Here is a 24,505-nt window from a genome sequence, read left to right as displayed (position 1 = left end):
ATACTATTAGAATACCATTGTGTGTTAGATTGTATTCCCTTTAAAGCAGTTTTTGCTTTTGCTTATAGAAAAATTTTATTTTCTTTAAATTAGAAGAAAGGATTACAAAATGGTTACAAATAGGAAATATGAGCTGACTATTTCAGAAAAGTTAAATATGATTCATCCAACTGATAGTAATTTTAGCTATTTCAGAAAACTAAGTAATAACTAAGGTTTGGGTTTTTGGGTGCATTTTTAGAATGGATTGGGTGCTCATTTGGGTACTTTTTCCCCACGTTTTGAGTGCTAGTTTGGGTGCATTTAAATGCTGTATTATTAAGACAAAATTAACAAGAAATATTATATGTACAAACTACATAGTTGTTTACTGCAATTTACACATAAAGATGAACATTGTAATTTACAACAGTAACCATTTCAATGTTCTTAAAAGTAAAGTTTTGTTGTTAGGAGGATACAATGTCTTTATGTAAGGAAAAAAGATTTTTTTTACATCGACCAAGACTAAGGGGCCATGTTTCATTTTTACTCAGAATTCTAGTTCAGTGCAATGCAAAATATTGTTCAAATCGGGATTTTTTGATAAACTAAATCTGAGTTTGTCCAGGACAAAACCATCCAGTATATCAAGCGCCTGACTTACAACATTCCACTGATCCTGCATTTCAGTTTCACATCTTTCCAGCTCCTTGATTGTATCCACCAAAAACTTGTGTGAATGCACAGAGTAGAGCTCTGTCATCACTACTGGATCAGTTTCTTGACACTGTCGACAGTAGCAGAAACACCAGGAGGAAGTTTGTTGATAAAAGCATTAATTTTCTTGAAGTTCTTGCAGTAGAATACCACACTGTTTATTCAAGACTCCCAACAGGTGACCACTGGACTAAATGGTAATGGCAGTCCAGTTACGTCTTGGTACAAGTGTTCCTGACAGGGCACTTGTGAAGAACCATTTTCATTTTGAAATGAAGTCATTGGCCTTGCTATATTCTACATGAATACATTCACATACTCGGTGTAAGACAAGTCACATGCTTTAGGTTGTAGATGCACTTCAAATTTGGAGAATGCTGAAAACATGTAAGATGCTTGATCTCTAACGACAAGCCAAACCTTTTCATCCTGGATACCATTTGGCCACAACTTGATGTAAACATCATTGAAAGTTTGGGACACTGTAATTGAGTTTGTATTTTCAAGTTGGTACATTTTGAATAACATTAGAATCCAGTCAATGGTGCAACAACAACATTCAGCACGTATCGTTTTGTAGAATCTGTTGTTTCGTCCAGTATAAACACTACAGGATTGTCTCTGACAATGTCCAGGATTTTAGATATTGTTTGATCATACACTGGTTTCTCGTAGTTTTTCTAAGAGTGCTCTCGTTGGGGACAAACTTTCCTGTATATTTCTGGAGAAATGTCTGAAAGCCCAGGTTGTTTACCTTATAAAAGGGTATATTTTCCTGCAGAAGAGCGGTTGTTAAATTTTCATAAAACGTATAATTAGCCTTCTGAGATTCTTCACCTCTTTGAAACAAGGCCCCTATAAATGTCTACTCAAAATTCCTTTTTTTCTGTTTGCCTTGTCTTTGCTTCACCAAACTCAGGTATCACCTGATTTTCATTTCTTGGTGTTTGACATCAACTGAAATTGCAAATGAAACAAGGAAGAAGTTTTTCATTTGTGCATACAACTTCATCTTTAAACTTATTTGCTAAAATATTCAGTTTAGATGTGGACAATTTTGCCATTTTCTAATGTCGCAAACACCAAACAAAGGAAATTGGAACTGTCGCGCTCACAAGTCAGGGTAAGATGACCTCAATACAGAATTTTCTAGATTGTTCTTTTCTTAGAAAAGAAAACATTTGTTGCAGATTTTCAGTGAATCTGTTTATCATCATAATTTTTTTGGAATTGATGTCATGTTTTTTGATGAGTTTCAAAATAATGAGGTTTCACTATACATAGTTATTTCATTAAAAAATTATTTTTCTGCTATTAATAAAACAGTGTTATAAAACTGCTATTGATATTTAAATTTAAGCAGTATAGCCTATTTATAAAAATTTTTAACTTTTCCTTCTTACCAATAATGAATTTTGTATAAATATTCAAATTATAATATATAAAAATCTCATTATATATAATACTGTAAAATTAAAAATATTTTCTGTAATAAACAGTATTTAAACATTAGAATATATATACAAGAAAAAAAAATCTTACCTAAAGAAGGATTTGTATAATCCCAGCTTTCATTGTCATTCTTATGAACATTGAGTCTAGTAGGCTGTAATATATTTTATTTACATTTTTATTACATGTACATTTTAATACTAAATCAAAATTTTCTTAAAATTACTAACTAAATAAGTAAAATCCACTATATTGAAATTATTTATAATCTAAATGACAGCCACTCCACTTTTGCATTTGTATCAGGAAAAAAAAATCTCAAATTCTTTTTCAGAAAGGTTTTTTCTACATTTTTCTGAAATTTGGAAAAAACCTGTCTGAAAAATTTCATATAGAAGTGATATATGCTGGTTATGCAATAGCATCTATATTTTACCCTACCTATTTTTTCTTTTCTAATATGTTACTGACCATTTGTATCAGTCTGCTCAATGCAAAGGATCTGCTTACTATGCTTCTGTGCTTTCTTGGACCAATAGCTCTGTGTTTCACTGTTTAAGTGAAGTATAGTAAGACCCGCTTAACAACCTAGATGACAAAACGCTAAACAAAACAATGTTAAACGAGATCATTTTAACACAGAGTAAATAGGGAAAGGGGAACATGTGACCAAAAATAAACAGATTTTACTTTAATTTTAAGTTATTTTTATATTAATTTGCATAATAATGTATGTTAAATAACAGATAAACATATGCACACAGAAATGTAAAGTTCATTTTTTCTGATGAAAGTCCTGGCTCTTATGAAATTCTTGCTTTTTGCAATAAAGTTGTGTAGTTTCATTTGTTGCTTTCTTTTTCCTTCCTTAAGCAAATTTCAGTAGCGAGAGATCACATCCAAAATACCTTGTCTTGCTTTTGCACTCCTTTCAAAATTTGGATCACTCACTATAATTTGATCAATGAATTCAGTTATCATTACCAAACTTTTACTAAGGAAATCTGTAGAGAAATTCTTTGGATTTTTTGTTTTCAGAATCACTATTTTCCAGTTATACACGAATTCCTTGTTCTGCCAGTTCTTGAAGGTTGTTATTGGTAAGGCTCTCACCAGAAACCTGCAGTTACTCCTTAATATCCTGCTCGTCTATATCTTGTCCTGCTGTATCAATTAGACTGAGAATTTAGTCAACCTAACGATACAATGATAGGCTCTTCTCATTGAGAATTCTTGGATACCTCCAGTCATAACTTCTTCAACACTTCATGCATTTATCAGTTATTTCTTGCCAAGTGAAATCGATATTGCCTATGGTATCCATGATGTTATATTTTTTCCAAAATTGCACTAAACAAACATAGATTTAAGGAAAGTACAGCACTACGACGAACTGCCACCTTTTGCTGATTGGCTTATGTTCGAGAATACAGTAGAGCATTGATCATCCAAATGTCAATCAACCGAAAGCTTTCCAGTCGGCAAATTTAAATTTCCACTAGTGCTGTGGCACTGTAATCTTTGGCTATGTCTTGGGCTACTCCAATATTATTTGTTGGTGTGTGTGTTTTAGATGACAGCACTGGTGTGACCATGAGAGGCCATGCCAGGATTTGAACGAATTTCAACATGGGATAGGTTAATATATTTTTTCGTACATAATCGGTTATCTGAAAAATTGATTTTCCGAACAACCCCAGTCCTCAATTGATTCAGATAATCAATGCTCTACTGTAATTGTATTATATACGAATCAATGAAATGCTGTGATAATTTGAATCAATGTAAATTTTGAGCTTTTTTCGAGCAGACTGTATTACATCGAATCAGTGTTAATCGAGGTAGCATTAAACAGGGTCTTACTGTGTTTTATGATTAACCCTGTGAGTATTCTGTGAAATTGTATGAGGTGCATTGTGTTGTGTGGAGTCCCACAGACACCAGTTTTTACTCAAAATTGTAAAATTATCAGCAATGCATCAGAAATTATTGGGTTGTTCAGAAAGTAATTTTGTTTTTTCCATAGAAAAATAAACACAATATTCTTATAATAAATAAATATTTTATCGAATTATATTTTGACCATTTTGGTCAAATACCTGTTGTCATTGTTTCTGATAGTAGCATGATTTCACATTCATAAAAATTTTGATCGTTGTTTACAAAAAACTGATCCAAGTGATTTTTGACATTTGGTACATTTCAGGTGATTTGGACATTTCAAGTAAATGTCTTACAGTTAAAAAAAATTTGTATAGACCGGAACAAGTAATAATCTGAGTGTGCCCGATCTGACGAATATGGTTGGTGTAATAACACATCCCATCTAAGCTATAACAGTTTCTGACGAGTTACCAAACTTGTGCGAAATTTGGCATCATCATGGTAAAACCCTACACTTTGTTTGTTGATCAATTCTGACCTTTTCTGTTTGATGATATTACTCAATTTGTTTACTCAATGGCCGTACACTTTCGAATCAATTGTTAAATTGTCTGGTAAAAGCTCAAAAAAAAAATTTCTTTAAAATCCAACCATAGAGAGCCACTCTCGTTAATAACATGTGGAATCCATATATTGAGCTATGAAACGAAACCAATTCGTTTTAAGTAATAATAAACGATTCAATTTAACAGATTTAATCTCTTAGTGATTTCACGTGTTGTTATACGGCAGATTGCTTCAATCAGTACCTTTATTTTGTTTTCACTGGCTTCACAAATGGCCATCCAGAATGTGGTGTTTCTTCGATATTAAAATTGCCAGAACACAATTTTGTAAACCAGTTTTGGCACTGTCTTTCTCTCAATACATCTTCTCCAAACATGTACCACAATTTTTTTTTGTTTGAACAGCATTTTGATTTTTTAGTTATAAAAAAGCAAAATATGCCAAAAATAATGCTTTTGATTTTCCATATTTGATGGGTCACTGAAAAAAAACAATTGTACAGAATCAAACAAAATTTTTTACAAATAAGCCTTAAAATGTCAGCTGTTGAAGTATATAATGAAAATGTGGTTTAAAATAAAATTGGCTGGTAAAAATACATCTAATTCCTCTAGTAATAAAAAAACGAAATTACTTTCCGAACAACCCAATACAATTATATCTTATTTCCATATTAAAAACATTTTTATTAATTCATATTTTTTAAATAATAAATAATAATATTAAAAACTAAACAAAAAATTCATACTTTTTTACTTAAGGATGTCAAAACTCATTTTAAGAAACATTTTCAACTGTGTTCAAGTGTTTCTCAAAATAAAAGTTTTTGGCTTCCTTAATTAGCAAAAGTATGAATTTTTCTTTCATTTAAATATGGTGCCAAGTTTATGATATTAAAAAAATGTTTCATTAATATTATCAAAAATACTAAGTCAGTTTTTGAGATTTTTTTGGTTAGAGTTATTTTGGATTTCATTTTTTGTGAAGTATTGGAATTCAACCTACAAAATGTAAGGAATGACTGTTTAGCTATTTTTGTTTTAATTTAGAAAAAAACAACTATAATTATTAACATCAATTATAATATAAAACTAGCTGAAATAAAAGAATTTTGAAAATTTTACATATTTTCTATCAGAACTCAATATTTTATTATAATCTAATTGCTTTTATTAAAAAAGAAATATATAAAAAATTATAGAATTATTATTATGATGAATAATTTAAGTTTTTTAAAATATCATAGTCAAATCTAATATACAGTTTATTTGAAAGGTTAAATTTAATTTAATCATACATTACCTTTGCATATTCAATCTTCAAAGTACAACAACCAGAATATATATCAGCGCCATTTAGTGATTCTTTTGCTCTCTTGGCTGATTCAATGCTATCAAATGTTTAAATTGTCAAGGAAATCTTAAATCACAGAAAATAACATGTATACTTGATAATAGACACTGTCTTCTATTATTAAAAATTCAATCAATATTATAGATCACAAAAACATTGAGCAATTAAATAATTTTGAAACAATAATCCACAGATAAAAAATATATAATAATAGAAATAACTTACAATAATAGAAGCAGATTAAAAAATGGTCAAACAAAGCAGTTTCATATTTCTTTTCATATTAACTTTATAATTTAAACATTTAAGTAATTTATATTTAGATATACATTGGCTACTTTCTCATCATATATTATTAGATCATTTGATCATTATAATTATTATTGAGTAACATCAACTATTAATAATCATAAAAATAATTTATTTGTGAAAAATCTTTATTTAACATATTCATGAAAAGTCCCATATTGTGATTTTTAGCTAAAATAACCAGGATTCTAGACAACAGTTATTTTTTATGGTGTTTTGTCATTATTATTTAATAGTTGATTGTTTAACAGCAATTACAGAATATTTTAATCCAGCAACCAATAATCCAGAATGTTTAGTAATAATCTGGCCAGTATTCCATGAACTGGAATTTATTTGAACACATACATGAGTCCAATTTCAATCCAGAGTTTTCAGTACACCATGTACTGTACATGGTGGGATAAAAATCATAGTAATAAAAATCCACACCTTATATAAATCTCCAGCAAGCAGAATTTGTACAACAAGCATTTTCAGTTTATTTTATAAGGTTTGAAGTTTATAAAATAAACCAAAAACATTTGTTGTACAAATTCTGCTTGCTGGAGATTTATATAAGGTGTGGATTTTATTACTACTAGATAGCATTTCCAGCAGTAATCTTGAAATAAAAACTCTAGACAGAAATATATAGTATATGTCTGGAAAATTATTATTATATACATATGAATTATATGAATCATTGTGAGTGTTGATTGTGCAATAACATTTTCTAACTCCTTCTGAGTTGTTCTTTAGGTTTTCCAATGGTAAATAGAAGAAATGCCCTATTTACCATTGGAAAACCTGAATAACTCTGAAGGAGTTAGAAAACGTTAGTTTTTTGTTGTTTATTTTTATTTTGCACCAGTTATTGCTTTCAGTGCATGTTATTAATTTTCAATCAATCTTAACATATCATCATCAGTAACATCTGTGAACTGAAAAGTACGCGTGTAAACAAATCAGAAGCATACAACAGCCTGCATTGATATAAAATGTATATCAGTATATGGAAGAAAAAGAACTGGTTTTTAGCATTAAATTTATTTACTTAATGAATTAAATACATGCAACTACTTTTAACATTTCAAAATGTCATCATTGGGTGAAGAAAGAATATACAAAATTCAAATAGTGATTTTTAACACTCTTTACACAAAGTGAATTTAAAAATGTGTTTTTAAACCTAAATGCATAGTAAGTGAAATATTACAGTTCTGCAATACTGTATTTATAAGAAATTGTTTGAGTGTAGAAACTGACAAAGCTGTTTATACAAGTTTATTGGTAAGTTTTATTAAATAAAAAAAGTGAATGAAAAATTAAACTAACTTATGTCAATAATATGGCTTAAATTTATTTTGTTTTAGATATCATTCTATATTGTACATATATTAATTTGTAAAAATTCTTACATCATTTTAAAATTTTATTTTATTTATTAAACTTATATTTTAAAAAAGGATATTCAACCATAGCTTGAACTCCGTTCTTCTTAAAAATTACAATACGTTGAACCTTTCCACTTGGACTACAAATAGTCTGAATCACATCCTTAAAATTAAAAAAAAAAAAAAAAATTAAATAAACATACAACAAATGCTACAAAACAATGTAGAAACATAGAAACACAAAAACATTTGGTTATACAAAAGAAATAATCTTTAGTTCAAGATTAAAATTCCATGTTTTGTTTACATCATGTCATTTATGATGCAGTTGTTATTTTTAAAGTATTGTATTATCAGAATGTATTAAATATATAAAATACAGAAAAATCTAAGACATCTTCCTTTTCATCAAATCCAATTGAGAATGTATTAAAACTGCATCATTTACTACAATAAATAGAACTGTACTCACAGAAATCAATATCTTATAAAGTAATTCCCAAAATATGTAAAGAAATAGATTCATTCAATTGTAATATATTTATTTAATCTTCTTCCAATAAATAGGGACACTGAGCAGCTGCTATTGGAAGACTGACATATTTCCTTTGTTTCAAACACATACAGAGTGGCAACATACACCTAATAATTTTAGCAACAATTCTGTCTGATGAAGATAGGCAACACTAGAATTTCAATTTATTTTTAAATTAGTTACTCATTTTTATCATAGAAACTTTTTAATAGATGACAAAATTAAAGTTAAAATAAAAAATATTTGTTACAAATTGAAAATTTGTTCTAGCGGGTCATTTTTGTTTGGGCGAGTGCCAAGCAAACAGTAAATTACTGATTTTCCCCAAACATGCATTCAAATACTGAATTGTTTGAGTTAGGAGCTGTCCAAGTAACAAGGTACCACTGTATATCAATATGCATCAATGGATAATTTTCAAAATGAATATGTAAGAATAGGAATCAATTTAGTTTTTTTTTTTTTTGTAATTGTTTTGTAAAATTTTATTTTTGTGAAAATATTGAAATATTTATATTTATCAAAATACAATAATGTAATATTATTACATTCAAAGTCAGGATGATAATTTAATTTAAAATGTAAGTTAAAAATTGTTTTAATTTCTTTGTGTAAATTTCAAAAATATAATCTGATAAAAAAAATTTTACTATTAAAGATTAAAGTATTTACTTTGAACCATTATTTATTTTTTATACTAATAAATAATACAGTTGTATGTCTTTATTGATCAATGTAATGCAAAGATTTTAGAACATTTCTCACAAACTTGTTATCATAACTATAACAGAAACTTTCTAATTATAAAACTTCAATTACAATATAATAGATAATTTTAAAAAATTACAACAGATAATACTAAACTTCTAGCTCATTGAAACAACCAGGTATAAATATTCAAATGAAAATACTATGACATAATAAAGTTGGATAAAAATAATATAGAAATAAGAATATTTTCATCATCATCATCATCACTTCAAAGTCCTCAGTGTAAACAAGATAAGAGAATAACTTTTTGAATACACCTCAAAATACAAATACAACAAATTTTATTTTGATTTTAAATCTATAATGATTAAGATATTTTTATAAAACACCATTTAAATTCACCAAAAGTTTCTTTTTAAAATATATATATTAAAAATTTTCACAGAATATAAATGCACACAAAATAATTTTTTTTACAGCTTTCACGGTATTCTTCATGTTATGTGACCAAAAATAAAAGCAAGGGGTGTGCAAGTTTAAAAATAATTAACTGTTAAAAAATACAAATTTTCTTTCTAACTGTTCATCCAAGATAAAACTATTTTAAATAATACACACTAAAAATAATTAAATAAAACTTGATTAACTACCTTTTCAAATATACAACAGACAAGGCTTTTGTTAAAGTTTTTAAGGTTATATTCAATACTTATTATACTTTATAGATGTTTAATTAATTAATAGATTTACAAATATTCTTAGTTACATTTTCTATATATTTTTATGGACTTCCCATGAGCATCCCAAGCTTTTATTTTTGGTTGCATAATACCAAGAATTCTGTGATAACTGAAAAAATTACTGTATTTTTTACTTTTTAGTGCATTTAGTAAATTTTGAATGTATAAAAATTTGTAAATTCTCTCTGCAACAATAACATGTGCAACTGTGAATACTATCTCACTTAAATGCATATTGTGCTGTAAAAATTTTCATGCCATCTAATAAATGTTGCAGTGTACTTAATTGTGTTGAGTGACTTCTTTCAACTGAATCCCGTCATTTCCTACTCCATCCTTTTAGTCTCACATACAAGACCACATTATTGCCATACACAAAATGCTCAACTTGAATAGTAAGCATAAGCTTCTTGGTGTCAGGAATTTCTGAGTGAAATCACTTATATTCAGTAAAACCTCACAAGTACATGAGAGGCAGATTTCCTTCAGGTTATCAATCGCTTTAACATCACTAGTTGATAGCTAGATAACTAACCAGTTAATGTGTCAGGCTGCTGCTCTGGGAAACCAATAACAAATCTGGACAAACAATAAATTCCAGAAATTTTTCAAGAAGTGGTCCATCCTAGTATGTCAAGACATCCCTCACTGACAGGCCACTCCATTGTGGTCCTGACCTAACCTATAATGGGTTCAATAAAAGGCCATCCTCTTAGTATCCACAGGCAAAAGGAGTAAAGAAAACAAAATATTAGTAAAAAGTGGTTTATTTTTATAGATTTGAAATTAAGATAAAATGTGTGCTATTGTTTTTTTAGCATTTAAATTTAAAGTGTATTCTGAAAGTTGTTCATTTTAAGTCAAGTAATATTTCAAGTAATAAATTCAAAAGTAAGCTTATTTCTGTTTTTATTCTAAATATAAAGCTCACCATCATCAAAACACCGGGGAGAAATCATCACTTTGTTACAAACCTGTTACTGGTGTGCTTCGTGAAAATAGTTTATCACAAATGCTTTCGAACTTTCGAGTAGTTCTTCTTCAGGCAAAATCTGATGAAACATTTCAAAATGGAATGTGAATATTTAAATAAATCGAACTCCTGTAAGCCGAAATCCGTTATGATGCACATGTGCAATCGTGCATGGATGGCAATTAATGGTCGGTTTCTATGAGGGTTCCACCAGATTTGACCTGAAGAAGAACTACTCAAAAGTTTGAAAGCATTTGTGATAAACTATTTTCACGAAGCACACCAGTAACAGGTTTGTGACAAAGTGATGTTTTTATTCTTTTTTTAATTAACTTATTATCAATATTATGATATTCTCATCATATATTTATACCTAAAACCTTAACAGAAACATGAAAAAAATTACAAAACTTGTGAAATAGTGTGTTTAACAGATTTTAAATATTAAGAAACTTTAAAACTTACCACTGTAATAGGATAAGCAGGATTCTGAATTGTCATTAACAAAATATGATTTACTTTTTCTTCTTCTGACCTGTAAAGTTAAAAAATTTTAAGTAATTTAATATAATGCAACTAATAGTCATTTTTCATTTTCAAAGTTTCATTTCTAAATGATTCCTAAATAATTTGTAAAACTTGAATATTTATTTAATGTTCACGGACAACATGAAATACCAATTAATTAACCATATTACTAGTATAAATAAAAATAAAATCAAAAACTTTTTCAACTTAATAAATTTAAAAATAATAATTAACTGAATTGAAATTAAAAATGAACTAATTTGAAAACATTCTCATTGGGCTACTTCAGCACATAAGGACATTCTATGTAAGTGCTAATTTACTGGCCGAACAGATTGCTTCATATATCTTTGTAGGACCTGAATAGCTCTTGGTATTTCTTATAATACTTTTTATTGTTGTTAAAGTTTGGACTATCTGCAATCATTCTAAGCAGTGGAATACGTATTAACTCTGGTTTAAAGCAGAGCAAGACCTTTTTGCCAGCCTGCGCTGTGATGAACTAAGGATTTCCTGTCTAAATAAACAACAACTAACCCGTTATATATAAAGACCAACAACTGCCGAATTATCGGGCTAGCAAATGGCTATAGTAATAATAATAATTTAAGTTAATTTGGTACTAGAGTTAGGTGTTAGGTGCCATCTCTTGCTAAATTTAATAATTAGAATTTTAATTAAATAATTTAAATAAATTTAGGCCTAACTGGAAGAAAAGAATCGGCTCAAAGCGGGACTCGAACCCGCAACTTCTGCTATCCGTGCAGACACGTTACCAGTTACGCTACCCGAACCTTCGGTCCGATCTCCCCTTCCAGTTGATATAAGATTACCGTACGACCATCGACAGTCGTTACAATGCCGGCTGGGGACACATTAATTGCCCACGTCCTCCCAAAGGCACTCAACCGGCCATCGCAAACCCCGGCAAGGCGTATATATATAAATAAACAACAACTAACCCGTTATATATAAAGACCAACAACTGCCGAATTATCAGGCTAGCAAATGGCTATAGTAATAATAATAATTTAAGTTAATTTGGTACTAGAGTTAGGCGTTAGGCTATAGCCATTTGCTAGCCCGATAATTCGGCAGTTGTTGGATTTCCTGTCTTTTGATAGGAATCTTGTGTTTTAATTGTAGTTATTATTGGCTTTGGTCACTGTCATAAACATCTGTACAAACTGAAACTTTCCTCCTCACTTTCTTGCTGCTTTTATAAATCGACTGAAGAGACTTTTCTGTATTCATTTGTGAGCAGTAGATCTCTGCTCGTCTAGGTTCCACTTTTTTTGAGACCTGATGAAATTTAGAGGTCTGCTGTTTTTTTAGAGACCAGTCTTCGAAGTAATCTCTTGCATTTAGCTTACTGACCCCATTGTACAATAACAATAACATGTCCAGTAATGAAACATGCAAAGTAAGAATGGAGCAAAAAATTGTTTTATCTATGAAGTGTCCTGAGTCAGCAAATTAGATCAGTTGTTTTTTCTGTCACAACTAGGTGCATAGACAGACACACCCCTCTTCTGACAGAAGAGAGGCATACGCCTGAAATGCGTATTGGTCCGCAAGTTATTCCTGAATAAAGAGATGTCAAAAATGCCCAGTGTCTATCTATGCACCTAGTTGTGACAGAAAAAAACAAATAAAAGAAGACACAGTTTCAGTTTCAGTAATAGATCAGTTGTATTAAAAATGATGAAGAAGATAAAAATTGTTATTAATTTTCCATAACTGGTTTTATCATCTAAATATATAAAATTCCTTGTCCTGACTGACTGATTCATCATCACCCAGAGCAAACCACTGAACCTAGAGATAAAATTTGGTACACAGTTAGGATACATCATGAAAACGCACACTAAGAAGGGATTTTTGGAAATTCCCACGTGGGGAGAGGGAGAGGCTTAAGACTTAACCTGAAGAACGGCTTCTACTATACTATTTTAGATGTGATTTTTTGTTTTTAACTACGTTTTAGTAGGGTATGCAATGAGAATGCACACTTAGAAGGGATTTTTGAATTTCCCTGCATGGGAGAGGGAGAAAATTGAGGCTTAACCCGAAGAACGGCTTCTACTGTACTATTTTAGATACAATTTTTTGTTTTCAACTACATTTATCTTCATTGAGTACTTAGGTGTATTAAACTGATAAAATTTCAGACATTGTTATAAATATTTTTATATTTTGATTTTTTAACAAAATGTTCAAACTGTTTTAAATTCAAATTTGTTATTGCATATTGGTTTGATTATAGAATGATTGTAAACATTCCAGAAAATAGATCAAATTGAAAACAATTCATTTGATTCTCAGCAATTCTTATCATTCTCAGTGGTAAGTGTTATATAACAATTACTATAGTTGTTGAAATACTGAATATAAATGGTGTTTGCTTGCAAAATCCACATGGGCAAAGTTGCGGGTAACAGCTAGTTATTATATAAAAAGATAAATAATAAAATTGTAAATTAAGCATGTGATTTTATTTAACTAATCTATATTTAATGTTCAGTCTTAACTTTTAAAAATTTTTGTTCAAAAACTTAAATATTGTCCTATTTAATGTAATTATATTCAAAAATATGTATGTATTTATAATTACAGCTACAACCATTTCTCAAATCAATAGTGCTGACACTAGTTAAGGTGTATGTCTTACACAAAAATAAATCTTTAATTTAACAAATCCCCTATTAACATGATCTAATAAATTGATGGATAGACTTTGATTTATAGTATGTTCATATTTTTGTAATGTGGACATGCTATTCCTTATTTTGTTCTATAATTAGAATATCTTCAGCTTGTAATCTGATGACGAGTTGTTAAATGAGTCAAAGACATTTGTTTAAATAGGCTCGTAATCATTCACTTAAAAGTGAATGAATATATTTAAACAAATTATATTAATGTGAAATAAACAAAAAATAATAATAATCCATACATCTCAAACATTTTTATTGTAATTGTTAAAAACAGAATTAAAAACAGTAAACAACCAAATGTAATGGTGTGTATACAGGTATACCTTGACTTACGTCCGTCTCGAGTTACGTCGTTCCTGATTTTACGTCGTTTGTCAAAAAAGTATATGGAAAAATAAAAATCAAGTTTAAGTCAGTTTATTCGACTTTAAATCCGTCCGCCATAAACATTGAAGTCGTAATATCACTAGAAAAGCGTTGAAAGCACATTTACTGTAAATGTACATATTAAAATATGTACATTTACAGTAAATGTTAATACAATCATCATAAATCCTAGGGAACGAACCATGAAAACATCTGTGTTTCTGTGTTGTCGTCTTATTTAGCAGTCTTTAAGTGCTCATTATTGGCATTTAGTTACGACGTAAGTTGAAACTATGACTTACGTCTTAACTACACAAGTAAATTCGACTTACGTCGCCTCTCCTGGAACCAATTACCAACGTAAGTCGAGATATACCTGTAATATGATTTGTTGAAAACATTAAAACAGCACTCTCATTATTATTAATAAACAAAAAAAAACTTATACACCTGAATTTAATCATACTTTAATGTTTTTTACTTATGACATTGATGATTGTTTTACCAATTGATTCATTGATTTTGAAAGTGGGGCAAGTCCATGTTATGTTATTGCTAGATATTTAACGGTTTGCATTTGAATGGGTTTAAAAATATTCGTAAGCAGTAATAGACTTATTTTATATTTTTTTGGTCTTATTTCATGTAAATTTAATATGCAATAATGGTTATCTATGTTAGATAAAAAAAAAGTCATGGTTTTGGTATGTGCCAATGGACTTGCCTCACTTTCAAAAGAAATGATTTGTTTCAAATTTTTCATAAATTGAAATGCACTTTCTTTTGTTAGACATGTTTAGCATGAACACAGTAAATGTAAAAAACTAGCAAGCCTCTCAGTTTTCAATGAGTTGCTCAACTTTCCTGGCAACATTTAAAATTTTGATAGTGCCATCTATTATCATATCTTATTAAAAAACTTTTTATATTTTTAACTATTATAAAATAGCAAAAAGCTTAATTTTGAGAGTAGGGATGAATTTTATAAAACATTATAAATGCTAATAACAAGTAAAATCATCATTAAGTCCAACCCTACTGGAGATACAACTATGCTATTATCTCCACACCCTTCAACCTTTAATCACCAAAATTTAATAACATCAATCCACCCAATACAAAAAAACTACATGCAAAATTTCAGAAATTTTCAACAAAAAGCACAGGAGTTATTAATTAAGCTTCAAAGAGGGTGAACAAAATCATGCCATGCACTAACATCCATACATACAGAAATTACTTCCAAATTTTTTTTGCATTTCTTGACATTTCAAGGTGTCCTACATCCAAAAATGTAAAAATCTTGGGGAATCATTTTTTGACCAATCACCATACTTTCCCTCTGTTATATATAACAACCAAGAAAGTAAAAATGAGTCACCCAAGATATTCTGATAATTCAGTAGATAGTTCAATTTACAGTTAAACATCAACAAGGAAAATAACTGAGGAGCTCAGATAAATGAATAGTGTTAAATTTGTTTAATTCTTTAACTGAAACAAATTCAGAAGTCTAGTTTGTGTGAATGATATAGTGAAAACAGTAGCAAAGACAACAGGCATATCAGAAAGGAGCATTCACAAAATTCATAAAGAATATTCATCTGCATAATTATAAATATATTTTGTGTAAGTCTTAATAATAAATATTTAATATTAATTTTTGACCAACTATATTTAAACAATGAAAATAATTTAAATGGCTATGTAAAAATGTTAAAGTAGGCTATAATAACTTTTCTAAGTATCATCTCAGTAATTTTTAAATTGTTGTAACCATTCTGACCTACTTTCACACTTGCAGAGAAAGGGACTTAACTGCTCAACTTCTGTCTAGCCACTTCTGTTGTGATTGACTAATGAAAATCTCTGGCGAATCAATACCGACAAAATATTTGTTTACAGTAGGTGCAAACTTATGATAAATAGACTATAGAAAACTATTTTTGGAATATTATTCCATGGAATAAATTGAACTTGAATAACAATGACTAAATTTAACAAAAGTTAGTATTAAATAAAGTAAGAATATAGAAACTAAGACATCTTCCTTTCCATCCTGCCCAATCACCAGAAATAAAAACAGACTTCCTTCAGAAATGATCTGTTTTTAAGGGCTACACCTCTGCAAAATTATGTAAAACAGTTTAAATAGTTCACTGATGATAAACCAAAAAATTTTTAAATGTAAACATAATTTCAATTAAAAAGGTAGACAATATATTCACAATATAAAAAAAATACAGAAGAAACTAAGTCATCTTCCTTTCTGTCCTGTTTTTGTTCCTGGTGAATTTGCAATTTTCATGAACTATAGAGGGCACTGCACTTTTACAAAATGGCTACTTTATCTGGGTTGCTTGTAACTAGTGATGTAAAAGTAATCATATACAGTCAAACCTGTTTTTATGCGGGGGATAGGGACCGCATAAAAGAAAATGCATTAAAAAAAATCGTGCAAAACTTCATGAGTGGCTATAAAAAATAGTTTTCGCAACACAATTAAAAAAATATTTTTTTTATGTGGTGAATAGGGACCGCATAAAAAAAGTCTCACGTAGAAAATAACTCGAAACCATACGAAATAACTAGGAATTGCTTTTTTAACTCCTTGGGCCTTTTTCTGCAACACCTAATGGGGAAAAAATCCTCTAAGAATTTTAATTTTTATATTAATTAATTATTTCCACTTAAATACCAATCTAACATTAAAAAGTTAAAAATAATCGTTAAATAATGATTTTATTTGATAAATATAGCTGCAGGAAGTGTTATTTCATTTAACAAGGAGTGAAATTTCACACCTGCAGTCTAAAGCTGAAGGAGAGCTAACTTACAGCATCTGTTCAAATATAACAATATTTATGGTTTTTATGCTATTAAAATAAGAGAGGACTGAAATAAACATATGAGAAAAAAAATTTTTCTGAATAAAAAATGAAAAAACCTGCTGATGTCATAGAAAACAACCAATAGAGTTTTTAAAAATTTTACAGGAGTCAATTATGTTCCAATTTGATTGAAATTTTCATATACCGCACAAAAAAAAAATCACACAAAACAAATTGCACAAATAAAAAGAGCCTAGAGTTTCAAGGAAATCAAACGTTTGTACAAAAAAGAAAATTAAGTCAAATTTTGTAATAAACTTTATTTTTACAAACCAACAAAAATATCTTTACTTTTAACACTCGTGAACCTTAAAAGTCTAGTAATAACGCCTTTAATAGAAAACAAACATTTTCGACTGTACTCTGGTAGTCGTCAGGTTTTTAAAACCAGTGGGATTTAAAAACCTATACCACGGACAAGCTGACCTCCAAAATGCCAAACTGATCAGACTGTCTCACCGGGTTGAACACCTTCAAAACCTGGAGGCATTGGAAATTTACAAAGCCAGATTAGATTACATGCCAATTGTATTAACTCAAATGATGCCATCAATGGGTCCCACGCATGGAAGTACTGCTATGAAGAAATGAGCAACACCTACACCAGCAGTTAGGAACCACACCCCCTCCTTTTATTTATATATTTACATCAATGTTTTTTGTTACTGCTATTGTTCCATCGCCATGGTAATTCACATGCGTAATGGTTTTCTACATGCGCCCGGAGTGTTCCATATGTTTAAAATCAATTTGTCAGCATGTTGTTCCATATGTTTTTTCAAAAATACTTCGTAATCTTTTGTTCTTTGCATTCACATTTCAAATCCCACTGGTTTTAAAAACCTGAAGAAGACCGGAGTACAGTTGAAAACGTTTGTTTTCTATTAAAGGTGTTATTACTGGACTTTTAAGGTTCATGAGTGTTAATTGTTTGACATTCCAGTTTTTATATAAGAAGTTGTTTAATATACTTTACTTTTTATTTTGTATAGTATTTCATCAACTTTTTTAAGAATTAACATAGTCTTTTTTAAAAAAATTGATAAAATCAATTAAAAAAAAATTTTTAATGGAATGGATATAAAAATTTAATAAATTCTGTTATAAAACAGAAGACTAGTGAAACTTCATGTCTTTTTCTTCCAATATCCATATTAAATCAGAGACATAGTCTCATTTAATTCTTTTCTTTTTATGATTGACTTCTAAAATTATGAAGGGTTAGTAAGGCACCCTACAGAGTTCAGGTTAGGGCCTCAAAATGCTTAAATTTGGCCCTATGTCCCATACAAAATTACTGGCATTCTTTAAGGAAAAATCCTTTAAAACTGACAGCAACTTGTTCATGTAAAGCTAGACAATCAGAACACTTTTGCCAATTCTTAACAGTCTAATCCACTCAGAATTCAGAGGAGCTCATTAATATAATCTACCGATTTCCAAATAATCACCTGTTTTTCATGTGGGAATAGACCAAAACTTATATTGGGCTCCCATTTAGCTTTGAAATTGCAATTTGGAACACAACAGAAAGCTTTACTTTTTCTATTGCTATTCATCTTTACTGCTGATAATATACAAGAATGATTCAAACAACCCAGATAAAATGGGTTTGTTTTTAAACACCAGATGGCAAGCATCCGGTGAAAAATGCAAATAGACAGGATGGAAATAAAGATGACTTAGTTTCTTCTATATTTTTATATTGTGAATATACCATCTGCCTTTTTAATTAAAACTAAATAAAGTTTTTAATATGTATTCTTTGACTTTTCAAGAGAGTAAAAGGAAACAAGAACCTATTATGCTGCTTTCAAATCATTTTCCAAGATATCAGAGCATAAAAACACAACATAAAATTATCGTTAGAAAGTAGTTATACTAACAGAAAACCATCTTTGAGAAAAGAGCATTGCAAAGCACTTTATAGTCACCGGGTAGCAAAATCTCTGTAAAAAAATTAGTCTGAAAAAGAAAAGAAATGATAAATCATTAAAGCATGAGAAACTGGAAAATGTGATAGATAAAATAAAAATTGAACATCTTTTGAAACATTCAGATTGGTGAACTGCATACTTCTTGAAAATAAAGCAGAGGGAAAACCAGAAAGAAAAAAAACTGGAATAGAATACTTGAATGATATTAAGGAAGAGTGATCAAATGGTTGATTTTGGATAGGAAATGTCAGGAAAGTAACATGCTATTCATCAATCCATGAATCATCAATATTATATGAAAGTGACTTAAGTGGATTATTTAGTTTTATATATATATATCTCAATACAAATAAATTTTATGTAAATTAAAAAAAATAGTAAAATTGTGTCTTTCTGAAGTTCTTACTATTGCATTATATTATTATATTAAACTTTATATTATATAATATGTTACATTAAATTTTAGTATTTCAAAATAAATTTCATAAAAGTTTGATTTTTTTGTAATTACAATTACCAATTAAACATTTTTCTCAAATATTTACTATTTTTTTGTGATATTTTATTCAATTTAAATTTACACTTACCCTCTATTTCTATTATTGTAGCCACCACCACCTCCGTAAGAATCCCCAAACTGACCATAAGCACTCTATGAAAATATAAATTAAAATTTTTCATATTCTAAAATAGATTTATGTATAAATATATACTGCCTAAGAAAAACATAAATATTAGAGCAAATTAAAAACAAATTTAAATGACTATATTCAATAACCTTTAATTGAAGTGACAAACTGCTGAAACTTATGAAAGAGCCACATAAAGCTTCATGTCTGTCTATATCAGGGTTGCTTATCCCTGATACAGACATACTGCACTTCCAACATATGCATAATAAAACATAACATGCTAATTAATAAACAACAATATTATACTTCATACTAATTAATTACTGTTACTATTTTTCATAATAATATACTATATTATAATTTATATTTTATTGATCTTATAATCAGAAGTGTATCAGTGATGATTATAAACATTAATTCAACTTATCCTTTAAATAAAAGTTTTTCAAGTTATCATTAAATAAAAAGACAAAAGACTTAATTTTGAGGTTAGAGATAAGTTTTTATTCGGTAAACTAAAACTTTGTAAGAGTAAAAAACTTACAAATTTTTAGTTTACTGAATAAAAACTCATCACTAACCTCAAAATTAAGCCTTACGAAATTTTTTAAATTTCAACACTTAGAAGCTTTTTGAGATATGGCTCCCACTGCTTTAATTGTCATCTCCTGAATCAATGGTCTGATTTTCCTGAAAATTTCTAGAAGCATTTCCCAATATACAAACCTTGCTGTAAAATTTCAGAAATTTTTGAAAAAAGGCACAGGAGTTAAGCTTTAAAGTGAATGGAAAATAAGCAACAATCAAGTTAATAATTTCAAGATTAATATTTCAATGTAGAAGAGAAAAACAGTTATCTATCCTTTAGTCACTTGTTGCTGCGATTTTATCTGGTAGGTTTTAATATAAGAAAGAATGCCCCATACACACACGCACACTAACATCCATATATAGTAAAAACTAACCTTTGTGTTTCTCAATGTTTCCAAGGTCTGAGTCCAAAAATGTAAAAATCTCAGAGGGTCACTAGTTCAATATCTTATAAAAGAAATTGAAACTGGATCAGAATGTAGAAAAATACATTCTGATGGACATGAAATTTTTGTCACACCCTATGGGCATGTGACAGAATCAAGAAAGTTGAAATCTTATGGCTTCTAAAACTATACTCATAGATAGTTGCTTGAAGAAATCAGATACTTTATCTTGTAATGTAAATGTAATTTCTGATATGTCTGAAGATCTATTTGAAGAGTAACAACTTGTAGAACCAACTGAATGTCATAACATCTGAAAGGTTTGATTACATTGAAGCTGATGCAAACCTTTTCATTAGCAAAGATAATCCAGATAATAAAGCTGAAAATGCATCTGATAGTGATGACGATAAGGCAGATGAAGCTGATAATATAGATACCCAACAAGAAAAGAGGCTCTTTTAGCATTAAAAACATTACTAGACTTAGCTGCCTCCTCTGAGCAGTACACTGAAAATATTAGCCATATTCTAGCAGATATGACAACCTTTACACACAAGGAATATGACAGATGATATAACTAAATTTTGATTACTTAATTTAAGTAAAATTTTGAGTATTTATCAATTATCAAATTGCATATTCCAAAAATGTTGGTTCTCTGAATATGCAATTATTGAGGTTTTACTGTATTTACTCACACCTGCAAATTCCTGTTAGTATAGCAAAATTTCCAAAAATTGATAAACACCTTCAAATTTTTATCTAGAATATTAAATTTATAATAGATATATAACAGGCTACTTTATAAAATTTTAAGACTATATAAAACAATTTATTCTTCAGATCTCATGAAAAAATAAACTATCAAACAATTATTTATTGTGAGATCATCACAATGCCAGGCTGCAATTTTTAATCATATTTTTAATTTATTTCATTTAAAATATATGCTCTCCACCTCAAATTAGTAGTGGTTTGACCCTGTACATCATACTTTTCCTTTAACAATAGAGTCATGCCAATCACATATTAACTGCTTTCAGGGGGAAACTTTTGAATTGAAATAACATGACTTCTGACGCAAACCAGTTCATATATAGTCAATCGGGGCCTCCCACCGCTAAGGTTTCCATATCTGGTCTCAGATTTCATCTATCTAATTCAGCTCTCAAAATTAAGGAAAGAGACAGATGCATGACAGTGAAAATTTAGGTCTATAATTATTTTCAAATTGCAGTCCAATAAATTACACATGTTATTTATTAATCAACATTAAGTCTAGCCCAAGTCATTCTCCTCCCTCATTGGGTTATCAACTAGAGACTGCCAAGCTTTGGATAATGTTTCCTTCTCCTTGAAATTAATTGAAAGATTTCAAATGCTTCCAATGATCTTAATTTGTTGACTTCGACTTTTTTAATAATTTAGCCTGGTCCCAACATGCCAACACCCTGGTGATTTGTGAGCAAATGGCTCGCTCACAAATTGGGCAAGCACTATGAATAGACTATTTGTATTATGTATAGACACACTGCTGTAATATTTTGGACACAAAGGAGATACATAATACATAATTTTAATATCCTCTATTTGTATTATGTTCCTTGAGCCTTTGGGTTAATGAACTTTTAGTAGTGCCTATGTATTTTAACTTTCTACCAAATCTATCATCCCACACCAGTATCGTATATGCTCCAGGAGCTGTTCCGATCTATAAAATCTTTACCATTAGCTAGTTAATTAATTATAATTGGATTACACCTATAAGCTATTCTAGCATTCAGGGCTGGCGTGACCAAAAGTGGGGCCTGGTTCAAAAATTTCGCAAGGCCAGAATACACCTTCAAATTCTATACTTAAATTTCACAATAAGGAATTATTTATTATAAGTACAAAGGATATTACATATATTTTTTGTAAGATGAATATTACATAATTTTTCTCACTTTTTTTACCACAAAATCTTTGATTACATCATCAAAACTGATTGAGTTTGCTACTTCGCTTTCTATTGAAAGAAAAGCCAGAGATGTAAATCAGTCTTGGCTTATTGATAAATCGAAGATAATTTTTTATTAGTTTCAACCGCAAGAAACTATGTTCATCTGAAGCTACGGTTACTGGAGTAATTAACATTATTGGTAATGCAATTAATAAATTTGGGTATGTTGACATAAACATTGACAGATGTGCCAACGATGGATGTCAACATTTAATGGCAATGTCTGCAACACGCTACAACAAAATATATCATTGCAAAGACAGGAAAGAAAATCTTGACCTCATGTCAGTGTGCAGCAAGTTGTCATGGATTAGTGGATTATGCAATTGCATTTTCCCCACACACCCAAATATTCAATCTACTATATAGGGGTCCTGCAAAATGTCTGATGAGTTTTCATACACTGCAGGGTCTTTCAAAACTCGGGGCCGGGTTCCGGCAAACGTGCCGAACCTGCCTCTCACCTCCCCTGCTAGCAATCACACGTTTTGCTAGTGTTTTATATGTAGAAGTAAGCCTTGGATCATAGCCCACTGCTAAAAATTTCTGGGATAAAGTTTCTGAACTCTGCCTATCATTACTAAGTTGTGATTTATTAATGCTGTTCTGTATGTTTTTAGCTAATCTAACAATCTAACAAAAAAACATAGGAAATTATTTTGAATTTATGAATAATAATAATAGTAATAATAATATATTAAATCTTTTTGAATCAATAAAATTTTGTAATTGAGAAAATAAAAACTTTTAAATTTAGTTTAATATTAATAATTAAATAAAATAAAAAAGTCATAAAAATACACACATACTTCCATTGTAAATGCTAAAATATAAAAAACTACAACAATATTTGCCTATTGAAAACCTATTGGCGATTTAAACATTGTATTGAGAATCTCTAAATAGATTCTTTTCGTGTTTGTTAAGTGTAAACCAAAGAAAGAATGAATGAATTGGTTTTTCCTTGGTTAACTCTCGAAGTTTTCAGCTTACACTTATGATCAATTACCAATTATTTTATACCAACGATCGAAAAACTATCGATGTATGTTGAAATTGTTTTACTCATAAATAGCGCGTGTAAATATGTAAAAATATAAATAAATATTGCAAACACACATGTTCACAAAGGAATATACACATGTAAGACATGGACATGAGTAAACGTATACCGGCATTTAGTTGAATTCGACCCTAGCTAATACGTGTTATCCTATGCTTATTAGTAATTTACATAACACTTACTCTATTATCGCCATCTGTCTTTTGTCTTTTGGCAACATGACCGTCGTAATTAGCCATTTTCAAGTACTTTTTATGAAAAGAAACAATTATTTTACGTAGTAGAGAAATTACAACGTGAAAAACTTCGTGTACCAATGGCGATTTTGACCACGTTGCCATCCATACTTTAAAATTAAAAAAACAAAAAACATATACAGTGTATATATAAATTTTTTTAAATTATGATTTTTAATGGTAAATTATAAAGCAAATTATTTGGAAATCTTACACTGTTTTTTCTCTTAATAAAATCGCCATAGCAAATAAAAGAAATTGCTGCATTTGAAATTGCAAAATTTTTATCGTTAACTAATTCAAACTAATACGTGGGAATTTTCCAAATTATAAATAAATAAAAACAACTTAAATTAGGAATTAGACTACTTAACAAATTTCAACTTTTTGTTTGCTTTTTTTTCTTTTAAATAAAAGTATAGTACAAGTGGCGTAGCGTATTGGGGGCGGCAGGGGCGGCCCGCCCCGGGCGGCACTTTTAGGGGGACGGCATTTTTTACAATAAATAATAATAATACCTTGTAAAAATTTGAACCATTTCATTTTATCTTTTT

General features: G+C 29.3%; 1 protein-coding gene across 2 annotated transcripts in view; it reads right to left on the bottom strand.

Annotated features, from left to right (window-relative positions):
- The window catches only part of LOC136980698 (heterogeneous nuclear ribonucleoprotein L-like), a 66,225-nt gene extending 42,178 nt beyond the window's left edge, over positions 1–24,047 (bottom strand). For both annotated transcript variants that reach the window (XM_067276884.1, XM_067276885.1), the window contains exons 1-6: positions 23,898–24,047; positions 19,626–19,690; positions 11,065–11,134; positions 7,718–7,803; positions 5,905–6,001; positions 2,242–2,305 (exon numbers count right to left, since the gene is read on the bottom strand). In XM_067276884.1, the coding sequence (XP_067132985.1) occupies positions 2,242–2,305; positions 5,905–6,001; positions 7,718–7,803; positions 11,065–11,134; positions 19,626–19,690; positions 23,898–23,954 (439 nt within the window). In that variant the 5' untranslated portion in view covers positions 23,955–24,047. The remainder of the gene's footprint in view (positions 1–2,241; positions 2,306–5,904; positions 6,002–7,717; positions 7,804–11,064; positions 11,135–19,625; positions 19,691–23,897) is intronic.
- Between the last annotated feature and the right edge of the window lie 458 nt (positions 24,048–24,505).

The sequence above is a fragment of the Centruroides vittatus genome, unplaced genomic scaffold, assembly GCF_030686945.1.
Source record: "Centruroides vittatus isolate TY-2023 unplaced genomic scaffold, ASM3068694v2 contig_717, whole genome shotgun sequence".
NCBI classification, from domain to species: domain Eukaryota; kingdom Metazoa; phylum Arthropoda; class Arachnida; order Scorpiones; family Buthidae; genus Centruroides; species Centruroides vittatus.
This window is presented reverse-complemented; position numbering and strand designations above follow the sequence as displayed.